General features: G+C 64.1%; 1 protein-coding gene across 10 annotated transcripts in view; it reads left to right on the top strand.

Annotated features, from left to right (window-relative positions):
- Positions 1 to 12,024, top strand: part of TSC2 (TSC complex subunit 2) — a 40,971-nt gene that overhangs the window by 28,451 nt on the left and 496 nt on the right. For 3 of the 10 annotated variants that reach the window (XM_025370671.1, XM_025370673.1, XM_025370669.1), the window contains 14 exons: positions 201 to 295; positions 2,792 to 2,956; positions 3,052 to 3,204; positions 3,333 to 3,445; positions 3,942 to 4,154; positions 5,323 to 5,526; positions 7,522 to 7,643; positions 8,056 to 8,543; positions 8,775 to 8,850; positions 9,054 to 9,146; positions 10,003 to 10,189; positions 10,542 to 10,681; positions 11,649 to 11,727; positions 11,877 to 11,968. In XM_025370671.1, coding sequence (XP_025226456.1) covers positions 201 to 295; positions 2,792 to 2,956; positions 3,052 to 3,204; positions 3,333 to 3,445; positions 3,942 to 4,154; positions 5,323 to 5,526; positions 7,522 to 7,643; positions 8,056 to 8,543; positions 8,775 to 8,850; positions 9,054 to 9,146; positions 10,003 to 10,189; positions 10,542 to 10,681; positions 11,649 to 11,727; positions 11,877 to 11,968 — 2,220 coding nt within the window. Of the gene's footprint in view, positions 1 to 200; positions 296 to 1,341; positions 1,471 to 2,791; positions 2,957 to 3,051; positions 3,205 to 3,332; positions 3,446 to 3,941; positions 4,155 to 5,322; positions 5,527 to 6,158; positions 6,228 to 7,521; positions 7,644 to 8,055; positions 8,544 to 8,774; positions 8,851 to 9,053; positions 9,147 to 10,002; positions 10,190 to 10,541; positions 10,682 to 11,648; positions 11,728 to 11,876; positions 11,969 to 12,024 lie in introns of all 10 variants that reach the window. The other 7 variants (XM_025370664.1, XM_025370668.1, XM_025370670.1 and 4 more) reach the window with 5 other exon arrangements.

Below are 12,024 nucleotides of genomic sequence, written 5' to 3'. Positions count from 1 at the left end.
CCTATGGCGCTGGGGGCTCTGCTGGGCAGCCTGAAGGGGTTTGATGCGTGGTGGGCATGGAGGGGTGGGAGCTGGTGCTGCTGCCTTGCCCTCAGCGAGCAGCTTGTCCCCGGCCAGGGGGCACCCAGCAGGCCTGTTGAGGGCCGGGCCTCCACCCCCCATTGCCACCCCTCACTGTCCGGGCCTGCTCACTCTGCCAGGGCCTGCGGTCCAATGTCCTCTTGTCTTTTGATGACACCCCCGAGAAGGACAGCTTCAGGGCCCGGAGTACTAGTCTCAACGAGAGGCCCAAGAGGTACGGCCTGCAGGGGTGTGCCTGGCATCGGTGTGGGCGGGGAAGGACGTGGGGCTGTGGCCTGGCTGACGGTGCCTCCAGGTCAGTAAGTGGAAATGGGTCCTGCGGCTGGGGGCCAAGGTGTCCTGGAGTATGTGAGGCAGGGCAGGACCTGCAAGGGCCACTAACACCCCTCAGCCCCTCACCAGGTTGGCCATGGTGGCCTGCAGCACGGTAGCACCATGGCCTGGGTCCTGGCCGCTTGTGCCACACGCACCTACTTGTGGAGTTGGGGAATAGGGTGCAAGCTGTAGGCGCCTGAGCCCCTTGAAGGAGCCCGGCCTTGTCTGGGGCTCCCCCCTCCTCTGCAGCCCCCAGCCTGCCGCCAGCCAGGGACTCTGCTTCACCATCACTGCCGCCTTGCCAGATCGCAAAGAGCTGAGCTGGCCTCTGTGTTCTTGTTTGCATTTCATTTGAACGGCTTTCTCCTCCCGTCCCCCACCTTCCTGCCCAAGCTATTTTGGCTTTCCCTAGATGGGAATACGGCATTTTCCAGCGTGACCTCAGCTCGGAAGCTGTTCTCTGGAGCCCCTGGGGGCTCGGGGTCAAGCTCGGCCATTTCAGCCAGAGACTCCTTTCTGGGGTCTTGGTTTCTTTTCCTAGTGACCTTCAGGGCCTGGCCACTGAGGCCTCCGTGCCTCCTCGGTCAGAGCTGGGCGGTGTCTGCCTTCCGCGGGTGGTGGGATCGCCTGGCCAGCACAGCCTGGAATCTGCCGTGGGGGTGGCCCACACACGTTTAATTTGCACTGATGTTTGTTTTGGTGTCATGCGTGAAGCCTTACTTTTCCTCAGTCATGTTTACCAGATGTATTATCATGCATTTTTGTTTTCTGTCTCTTCCCCGCTAACTGCCCTTTGGCATGGCTCTTTTGCTCATCTCACCCGCGGGATCTCTCCATCCTGACCCTGTGGCCTGGGACCTTTCCTCCTCACCCCTCCACTGGCTTGTTCTCCCCTCCCGGGAGCTGGGCTCTCTGGGGCGTTGGGGCTCCTTCCTCACCCGATAGTCTGAGGATAGCCAGACCCCCCAAACAAGGCTTGAATAACTCTCCACCCGTGAAAGAATTCAAGGAGAGCTCTGCAGCCGAGGCCTTCCGGTGCCGCAGCATCAGTGTGTCTGAACATGTGGTCCGCAGGTAGCGGGACTGTGTTGGGTGGGGGGCACGGACCCTGGAGCTTGGCCCCGTGAGCACCTGGGTGGCAGTGCATGGGGCTGCTTGCATGACCTCGTCGTCTGCCCGTGTCCTCCCTGGCCAGCCCAGGGGGAGCTGGTGACGAGGGGTGGAAGGGTTGCATTCTGTCCCCAGGCCCCGTAAGAGCACGGGCTGGCTGCACGCATTCCCAGGCCCCTTCGGGGTGCCGCTCGGAGAGAGCCAGGCGTGCCGGGCAGCGGCCTCCACAGGCTGTCCCCAAGGGCCGCAATGCTGGTTGGGGGAGACACCACTCCTGGTTTTGGCCTTTTCGTATTCTCTAGAACGGACGTTTTTCCTTGGGCTCTCTTCTCAACAGGGTTTATTTTTTGTTGTAGCTGAAAGGGAATAAGGGGCATTTGGGGAGGGTGCTGGGGTGGGGCCAGCCTGGGAGGGTCTGGGTGGGAGCCAGGATCCTCCAGGGTGTGGGCCTGGGCCCCAGGCCACGGCTTCAGTGAGTTCTCCCTGCGGTGTCTGCGTGCAAATATGGGCTCTCAGGCTCTCGGCTGTCTCCTGCCTGGGGGTCACCGCTGCTGGCACTGGCAGAGGGGATATCTGTCTTCTCCTGGAAGCCCGTTGCAGCCCAAGGGGTCCCACAGCCCTGAGTCCATCCACCTCCTTGCCTCAGGCCGGCCTCTGCTGTGCGGGACTTGGCCAGGGGTTGGGGTGGTAGGGAGTGCTCGGTGAAGCTTAAAGCCGTTTTCTAGCACATTCTGTATCATGAGCAAAATATTGCTATGAAATTTGTATCAGAATGAACCCCCCAGAAGCCTCTTCCCTGTCACTTACGTGTGACTGGTCACTGGGTGTGGAGCCCAGGCAGCCGCTTGCCTGCCTGGGAGTGAGGGTGAAAGGCCACGCGGGGATCCCAGACCTCTGCGTGCTCGCCGGAGGCAGCCTGCGGGCAGAATGCAACGTGGGCCTATCTGCGTGGCCTCCGCCTCTCTGCATGACTACACTGTTTCGCCATGAGGCCGTAACCTAGTGCTCCCGTGGGCTTTGGTGAGGGGGATGTCCGTCTCTCTAGCCTCCTGAGTCTGCTCTGACCAATGGGCCTGGTCTTCCCCCCCCAGCGTCTCCCCGTTCTCTGGGATGATGTGGTCCACGTGATTCTCCAGCCGAGGCTCGCTGGGCCGCCCACACCCTGTTGGGTTCTTTCCGAGCGAGTTCCTCGGCCGTGCATGCATCGAGCTTTGATCCCTTGGTGATAGGCGGCTCGGCCCGCCCTGCCTGGCACCCTGACCCCGGTTGCGGCCTCTCCCTCCAGCAGGATACAGACGTCCCTCACCAGTGCCAGCCTGGGGTCTGCAGACGAGAACTCCATGGCCCAGGCTGACGATAGCCTGAAAAGCCTCCATCTGGAGCTCACGGAAACCTGTCTGGACATGATGGCCCGATACGTCTTCTCCAACTTCACAGCTGTCCCGAAGAGGTGCAGGCGGCTCTCCAGGGCTGGGCGGGCCTTCGGGAGCCGAGGCATGCGGGAGCTCCACGGGCGAGCTGGGTTTCACGCTCCCTGTCTTCTAGGTCTCCTGTGGGCGAGTTCCTCCTGGCGGGTGGCAGGACCAAAACCTGGCTGGTTGGGAACAAGCTTGTCACTGTGACGACGAGTGTGGGAACCGGGACCCGGTCGTTACTAGGCCTGGACTCGGGGGAGCTGCAGCCCGGCCCGGAGTCGAGGTGACTGCACCTTCCTTCTCTCCATGCCTGCCAGCCTCGACACTGGCTGTCCCAAGCCCATGCCCACGAGGCACCCTTGTGCCAACCTGGGGACTGAGTCCACCCTGTGCATGGGATTCTCTTCTTAGCTCCAGCCCTGGCATGAATGTGAGACAGACGAAGGAGGCGCCAGCCAAGCTGGAGTCCCAGGCTGGGCAGCAGGTGTCCCGTGGGGCCCGGGACCGGGTCCGTTCTATGTCAGGTGAGCCTTGGCCCTAGCCACTCCCACACGGGCACCAGGGCTCCCTCAGTTGCTGCTGCTGGTCCCAGTGTTCAGGAAGGCCCCTGAGCCCAGAGGCCGGGGTGGCTGGCTTCAGGCCTGGCCCACGTCCTGACTCGGGGTGAGGCCTCCACAGCTTAGCCCACAGCCGTGGAGTGGTGGAGTGTGGCCCGTTTGCTGCAGAGGGGCCTGTTCTGGGAGCTGGTGTTTCCGGTGGGTCCTTAGCCCGGCTCAGTCCTGGAGCCTCCTCTGCTCCAGTGAGCCATGGTCTGACTGCAGGGCAGGTTCTGGGTCCCTCCCCGTGGCCCTGGGTCCACTGAGGCCAGTGCTGTGGTGGGCTGTGCTTCGAGGGCAGAGCTGCCACCCTCTCTGGCTCCCTGTGGCACCAGCCTGCCAGGCCCGGGGGAACATTCAGCTTTAGGCTGGTGGTTTTGCATCAGGTAGGTGGTGCTCACCAGTCCTCCGCCCTCCTCTTCAGGGGGCCATGGTCTTCGAGTTGGCGCCCTGGATGTGCCGGCCTCCCAGTTCCCGGGCAGTGCCGCTTCTCCAGGACCACAGACTGCACCAGCCGCGAAGCCTGAGAAGGCCTCAGCCGGCACCCGGCTTCCTGTGCAGGAGAAGACGAACCTGGCCGCCTACGTGCCCCTGCTGACCCAGGGCTGGGCGGAGATCCTGGTCCGGAGGCCCACAGGTACTGGGCGGGGCTGGCCTGGGCCCCGTCCCTCTGCCAGTCACCCACAGAGCTGTGGACACACGGGCGATTGCAGACTTGGCCCTCTTGGGGTATTTGGGGGTAACTTTTTTTCCCCCCGAGACAGAGTCTCGCTCTGTCGTCCAGGCTGGAGTGCAGTGGCGCGATCTCAGCTCACTGCAGGCTCCGCCTCCCGGGTTCACGCCATTCTCCTGCCTCCGCCTCCCAAGTAGCTGGGACTACAGGCGCCCGCACCGTGCCTGGCCAATTGTTTTGTATTTCTAGTAGAGACGGGGTTTCACCGTGTTAGCCAGGATGGTCTTGATCCCCTGACCTCGTGATCAGCCTGCCTCGGCCTCCCACAGTGCTGGGATTACAGGCGTGAGCCACCGTCCTGGCCATTTGGGGGTACTTTTAAGTCTCCAGAGGTGAGCTGTGAGGGGCGATCCAGGCGGCCGAGGTGGGGCAGGGGCCTGTAGTGAACCAAGGGGCTTCCACGGCAGAGAGTCGTCCTCCACGCCTGGAGGCTGGAAGTCTGAGATCCAGGTGCTGCTTGGCAGGAGCTGCTTCTCAGAGGCCTCCGTCCTTGGCCTGCAGCGGCTTTTCGCCTGTGTCCTCACAGGGTCTTTCCTGGATGTCTGCGTGTTAATCTTAGGAGGAAACCAGCCGTGGCTTGGGTCCACTCTGGTGCCTTGTTAGCCTTAATTACCTTTCCTCTGAAACCCAGTCTCCAGAGACAGTCCTGTTCTGAGTTCCTGGGGTTGGGATTAAAGCACACCAACATGGGGGGCACAGCTCAGCCTCTTCCCAGAGGCAGAGGGAGGCCTGTGCAGAGGCCCAGAGCCCAGGGCCGGCTGGGTGTGGCTGAGGGGTTCGAGGAGTGGGGCTCCGGCCCTCGTGGAGGCCTTGGGTCCGGACTGTGAGGCTGTGGGCTGGAGGCTGCCGCTCACAGGTGCCTCCCCAGTCTTGGCTGAGCCTGGCCTCGGGACCGGAGCTGATGGGGGCGGCAGGGTGGTGGCCACCAGCGCTGGCTCTGACATTGTGGTCCTGAGGATCGTGGGAGGGAGCATCAGTGCAAAACCAGGGCCCAGCCAGGAGGCCTCCTGGGGGCCAGGGATGGGCATGGGGCGGCGCTGGCCTCAGGCCAAAGGTGTTACCGCCTCTGCAGGGAACACCAGCTGGCTGATGAGCCTGGAGAACCCGCTCAGCCCTTTCTCCTCGGACATCAACAACATGCCCCTGCAGGAGCTGTCCAACGCCCTCATGGCAGCTGAGCGCTTCAAGGAGCACCGGGACACAGCCCTGTACAAGTCGCTGTCGGTGCCAGCGGCCAGCACGGCCAGACCCCCTCCTCTGCCTCGCTCCAACACAGGTGAGTGGCATGGCGGGCCTCAGCATGGGCTCTGCTCCCACTGGCCTGGTGCTCCTGGTGACGGCAACATGGCTGCTCTCCGCTGAGGGCACCTACACGGCTGGGAGTGGTCCCTGGCCTGCCTCAGCACACTCATCCTCTGGTGTCTGGGAGAAGGCTGGCCTGTGGGAGGTGCCTGCCCTGCTCAGGAAACTGGAGCTGGCAATGTCAAAAGCAGTAGGGACCCTGTGGAGCCTTTGCCCAGCACCCTCCATGGGGAGTCCAGCACTGCAAGCTCCAGGAGGCTCCGCGGCAGCCTCCCTCCCTGCCTGGGCCCGGGTTTGGACACCTAGGCCCGCCTGCACACTCTCGGCCCCCACCCTACTCGGCACCGTGCTTCTCGCCAGACCCTCTGGCCCTTCTCTGTGGCTGCAGATGGCACTTAGCAGCCTAGGATGTCTACTCACGGGAAGAGGGAGGCCCAGCCCTCCTCAGGTCCACCCGAGCAGCTTCCAGCTCTGGGCCCTGTGCGCGCCCCTGCCGGCCGCTGGCCCTGCCCTCTCTCCTCTGCAGGCACGGGGCCTGTGCTCTCTGCTCGACCTGTGTGTAGCCCCTCCTCCTGCTGACTGGCCGCGCACGGGCTTCCCTTGCAGTGGCCTCTTTCTCCTCCCTGTACCAGTCCAGCTGCCAAGGACAGCTGCACAGGAGCGTTTCCTGGGCAGGTATTGGCGCGCCTCTCGAAGGGAAGCGGTTCGCTGCAGAGCGCCACTCTGCCTCATAGATGCTGTGCTCATCGCCTCATCCGCCCGCCCCCATGGTCCGTCTGACCTCCATTGCCCTGGGGAGCAGGTCCCGACTCGCATGAGGACGTCTGTGCAGAACGCCTTGGCTTAGCCAGCGGGATCCCCTTGACTTGATCCCTTTGTGGCTGAGCCCCGTCTCTGCGCTGTGCGAGCACGCCCAGCTTCAGGCCCGAGGGGTGGGGGTGGCCTAAGTCTCCATGGTGACATCAACTGAGCTGCAGACTCTGACGGGGGCCGGCTCTTTAGGGGGAAGCCCGCCCCGGGCCCCTGCCGAGCTGGCCTTGCCCTGGTCTGGTGGCTCCCCGGCCTCTTGTGGCTCCCATGGCTTCTGGTGGCTCCCCGGCCTCTCGTGGCTCCCCGGCCTCTGGTGGCTCCCTGGCCTCTGGTGGCTCCCCTGGCCTCTGGAACCCACAGATGGGGCTGCGTGTGCCTCGCGTCCCAGGTTGACCAAGGGCCCTGCAGACTGACCTCTGCCTGTTACCCCCAGGCCCTGGCAGGGAGTGCTGTGACCTGCATGGTGCTCCCCTGCCAAGTCTCCACGTGTGGACAGGAGCAAGTTCGGAAGGGCTGCGTGGGACGGGCCCTGGGGCGTGTGACTGTGTGTGTGCAGGGCTGTGTGGACTCCCGGGGGCTGTGTTGGTCCCCTCTGTTGCTGCTTCTACTCCCTTTCCCTCTGCCCTGACGCTGGCACAGGAAATACTGCTTTGGGACCTCACACTCTCTCTCCTTAGTGTCCCCAGCTGTTGGTCTGGCTTGGAGGTGGAGGGTGAGCCTCTGCTCTTGGGAGCGGGCTCTCAAGTCTGTTTGCAAATAGGGACTTCCCCACGCCACGGAGTCTCTGCCTCCTTCCTCAGTTATGGAGGGCTGGTTTCAGGTGCCCCCTCTTCAAGAGCTGAGGCCCGTCTTGGGCGGAGAGTGTCTTGCCCCTGCCTACCTGGAGGCACAGGGGTGGCTGCTGGTGGACTACGGTGGGCAGAGCTGGTTGCCTGCCCATCCCCCAGGAGCTCATGCAGGAGATGTCTGTGTCAGGGTTACACCCAGGCCCTCCCAGTGTCTTCCCTGCCCGCTCGGTGGATCGCAGCAGTAAGCAGAGCCCTGGGGAGGCTCTCAGGGCTGCTGTCCCTCTGGTCAGAAGGCTGGTTCTCAGAGCCGTCTGTGAGCGCCAGGGCCTGGCCTAGCCCCACATCCAGCAGCCCCGTCTGTGTCCTCCCAGACTCTGCCGTGGTCATGGAGGAGGGAAGTCCTGGCGAGGTTCCTGTGCCAGTGGAGCCCCCAGGATTGGAGGACTTTGAGGCAGCGCTAGGCGTGGACAGGCGCACAGACGCCTACAGCAGGGTGAGTGTGGCTCAGAGCCTAGACCCTCCTGAGCTGGGGGGTCTCCTTGTGGGAGGCAGGGCTCGGCGTGGGTGGGCCTGCACCCGGGGGACTGGCTCTGTGAACTTGGGCGAGATGTTCTTCCACATTCTTTGTGCACAGACGGTCTGCACTTCCCAGCCGTCCACCTGGGCCGGCCCCTGGCTGCTGGGCAGCCTGTGGTCTCGGGATGCTGATGCCTCGGCTCGCACAGTGTGGGGCACAGCTGGTGGTGGTGCTGCTGCTTCACGGGTGGGGACCGTAGCCTGGTGCTTGGGCTGCTCTGTGGCCCTGGGACAGAGGACAGATGGGGCCTCTCACCACCTCCAGGGCAACCGCAGGTGGGCTTGAGGGTGCCTCCTGACGGGGTTCTCTCTGGGACGGTGCTTTCTAGTCGCCCTCAACCTCCAGCCAGGAGGAGAAGTCACTCCACGCAGAGGAGCTGGTCGCCGGGGGAATCCCCATTGAACGCGCCGTCTCCTCGGAGGGTGGCCGGCCCTCTGTGGACCTCTCCTTCCAGCCCTCACAGCCCCTGAGCAAGTCTAGCTCCTCTCCTGAGCTGCAGACCCTGCAGGACATCCTCGGGGACCCAGGGGACAAGGCCGACGTGGGCCGGCTGAGTCCTGAGGTTAAGGCCCGCTCACAGTCAGGGATCCTGGACGGGGAAAGTGCTGCCTGGCCAGCCTCGGGTGAAGACAGTCGGGGCCAGCCCGAGGGTCCCTTGCCTTCCAGCTCCCCCCGCTCGCCCAGTGGCCTCCGGCCCCGCGGTTACACCATCTCCGACTCGGCCCCATCACGCAGGGGCAGGAGGGTAGAAAGGGATGCCTTTAAGAGCAGAGCCACAGCTTCCAATGCAGAGAAAGTGCCAGGCATCAACCCCAGGTGGGCCTCTTGCTTCCGGGCGGGGCTTCTGATACCATCCTGCAGGAACCTGGTGCCTCAGTTGCCCCAGGCCGAGCAGGCTGGCGAGGGTCCTCGCCTGTGCCCTAGGACTGGCTGGAGCCCCTGGGAAGGCGGTGGAGTGGGAGATGGCCAGGTTCTGTGTTCCTCCCTGGGCTGTGGCTGCCCTGGCCAGGCCTTCACCTGGGTGCCCACTGTCTCCTCCCTCTGCAGTTTCGTGTTCCTGCAGCTCTACCATTCGCCTTTCTTTGGCGACGAGTCAAACAAGCCAATCCTGCTGCCCAATGAGGTAGGCGTGGCCTCCCTCTCCTGCAGTCTGCTGGAGCTTTGTGGCTCTGGGGAATGGTGGGGGCCCAGCTCTGCTGCTCAGAGCTCAAGCTTACAGGGGGCTCTAGCCTCGGCTCCCTGTGGCAGCCTGCTGTGACCAGCCTGGGTGGGGTGGCTTCCCATGGACAGGCATCTGGGGCTCAGACAGGGCTCTGTGTGCCACAGTCACAGTCCTTTGAGCGGTCGGTGCAGCTCCTCGACCAGATCCCATCATACGACACCCACAAGATTGCCGTCCTGTATGTGGGAGAAGGCCAGGTGAGGCTGCAGGGCCAACCTAGGTGCCTGGATAGGGCCAGCTGGGCCTCAAGCCTGCAGGGGGTGGGAGTCTGGGCCCCCTACGCTCCGCGGAGCTCAACACTGCTGGGTATCCTAGAGCATGAAGTGCTCATTGAGCTCCATGCCACATGCTGCTCTGAGTGCTGGGGACCCAGATGCGAGTGACAGGTCAGCGTGTGAGCACCCGGCACGCCAAGGAGTCGGAAGGACTGGGCGGGTGGCACCGGTCGCGGGGCTGGGGAGGGTGCTGTTGGTCAGTGAGCTGACAGCTGAGTGGTGAGGGAGAGGGCAGGGGGAGCCTGCATAAGGGGTAGGGGCATCCCGCACAGCAGCAGCAGGTGCAGAGGCCGGGGGCACCCTGCCCAGCGGGAGCATCTGTGCTGGGCGAGCACAGGAGCCGACAGGGTAGGCAGCCTCAGTGCCCTAGAGGCTGCACCTTCATCCCAAGGGAGAGGGCAGGGCCTGGGCTGCTTCTGACTCAGCCGAGTCTCAATGAGTCCCTCCTGCTGTGTGGCTCGTGGAGGTGGGTGGTGACGGTCTCTGTGGGAGCACAGTAGGCCCCTGGGGGCAGGCTGCTGAGGAGCTAGGGCCCTGGCTGTGCTTTGAGGGTGGAGCTCCCTGATTTTGCTGGCCAGGCATACACAGGGCTGAGGGAAGAGAGGGGGTCAAGGATGACACCTGGTGTCTGGCCTGGGTGGCTGCTGGAATGAATGGTCCCGTCTGCCTCAGGGATCAGAGTGGGGCTCCCGGCAGAGCCCACTGGGCACCCCCACTCTCTGCGGGGCGGGGCCCGGCCCGGGAGTGATGCCACCTTGCCTCTCCTCTCTCCCCACAGAGCAATAGTGAGCTCGCCATCCTGTCCAACGAGCATGGCTCCTACAGGTACACGGAGTTCCTGACGGGCCTGGGCCGGCTCATCGAGCTCAAGGACTGCCAGCCAGACAAGGTGTACCTGGGAGGCCTGGACGTGTGTGGTGAGGACGGCCAGTTCACCTACTGCTGGCACGACGACATCATGCAAGGTGTGGCCTGACCCCCACCCACTCCTGCTGCCCCACGCCTCGGGGCACGGCTCCCATCTGGTCCTGTTGCCCCATGCCTCGGGGCATGGCCCCGGCATCCCCACCCGCTCCAGCTCCCCACGCTTCAGGGTCCGAGCTCAGCAGCATGGGCGTGGAGGCAGTGATGGGGCTGGTGGCTTTGCTTCCCAAGGCCCTGCCCCTGGGGAAGGGCCGAGGGCCACTGGCTAGGCATCAGAGGACGTGGCCCCGCAGGCCCCCGAACCCCTGGAGGAGTCAGGAGGTGCCCCCGGTGCAGGGCACAAAGGGCCTCAGCACTGGCCCCACAAACCCATCTGGCTCTGCTCACCTGCAGCCGTCTTCCACATCGCCACCCTGATGCCCACCAAGGACGTGGACAAGCATCGTTGCGACAAGAAGCGCCACCTGGGCAACGATTTCGTGTCCATTGTCTACAATGACTCTGGCGAGGACTTCAAGCTCGGCACCATCAAGGTGAGTGAGGGGCTGTCAATGGGGCTGGGTCCCAGGCAGGTGCGCGCTACTGTGTCCTGGGTTGGTGGGGGACCCTCCCTGAGCTTTGGTCACAAGGAGCATGAGGAGAAGCCGCAGTGCTCAGGGCCCCATGGGCATGAGCTTCAAGCCCTGAGCCTGAGTTGCATCATCTGTGCCATGGAGCCTGTGGCCCCTGCTGCTGGGGTTTTGTCAGGAGTAACTGGCAAGTGCAGACTGGGTGTGCTGGGTGGGCACAGTATAGTTGGTGCTTCCTGTCTGCCCGGCGCGGCCCTTGGGCCCCCAGTCTCCCCAGTGGCAGCTGTCAGGCCACTCGCTTGGTTACCGCCACGCACCACTAGGCAGCAACCAGCATCGGCCTCTTCTGGAGGTGGGCTGGGTCGGCCAGTGTCACAGAGCATGTCCTGGGTGCTCTGTCCGGTGAGCCCCAGCGTGGCAGGGAGAGCTGGCATGGCCCAGGCAGGGCAGGTGGGCTGGAGGCCTCACTCCAAGGGCCCCAGGACCCTGAGGCAGCCACTGAACCAAAACCCTGGGGCTGCTAGTCAGAGTCCAGGAGGGGTAGGAGCATAGCGAAGGCGGGCCCAGCCAGATGCCAAGACGATCAATGGGGGACATCCCAGAGGCTGAGGAGGGTGTGGTGGTGCTGAGATGGGGTACACGGCACCCTTCATGGCTGGGCAGACGGATTTGGACGTATGCAGACACGCTGGGGGCCCTAGCAAGTAGAGGTGCCCCGCTGTGGCTGCAGCAAATGTGGGTGCTGGGCCCAGGTGTGGAGGGGGCTTGGCCTGTGGGAGGCCAAACACAGCCTCGCTGCCGGAGGGGAAAGTTCAGGGGCAGATGCTGCCCGTGGAGCCGACAAGCGTCTAGCAGTGCAGCCAGGCAGTGGCTGAGAGCAGCCCTCAGCACACGGTGTGTGCGGGGATGACCCCTTCTCTTGTCCGGGCAGGGCCAGTTCAATTTTGTCCACGTGATCATCACCCCGCTGGACTATGAGTGCAACCTGGTGTCCCTGCAGTGCAGGAAAGGTGGGCCCGGGTGGGGCTGGGCAGTGCAGGAAAGGTGGGGCCAGGGTGGGGCCGGTGTCCCTGCAGTGCAGGAAAGGTAGGGTTGGGGTGGGACTGGGCAGGGTGGCGCCAAGGGCCCTGGGCCTGGCATGACCACCAAGTCTCCCCAGACATGGAGGGCCTTGTGGACACCAGCGTGGCCAAGATCGTGTCTGACCGCAACCTGCCTTTTGTGGCCCGTCAGATGGCCCTGCATGCAAACGTGAGTGGGGGCAGGTCCAGGCGTGAGCTGGTGGGACAGGCCCAAGTGCCACCTGA

Source organism: Theropithecus gelada, chromosome 20, assembly GCF_003255815.1.
Source record: "Theropithecus gelada isolate Dixy chromosome 20, Tgel_1.0, whole genome shotgun sequence".
Lineage (NCBI taxonomy): Eukaryota > Metazoa > Chordata > Mammalia > Primates > Cercopithecidae > Theropithecus > Theropithecus gelada.
This window is presented reverse-complemented; position numbering and strand designations above follow the sequence as displayed.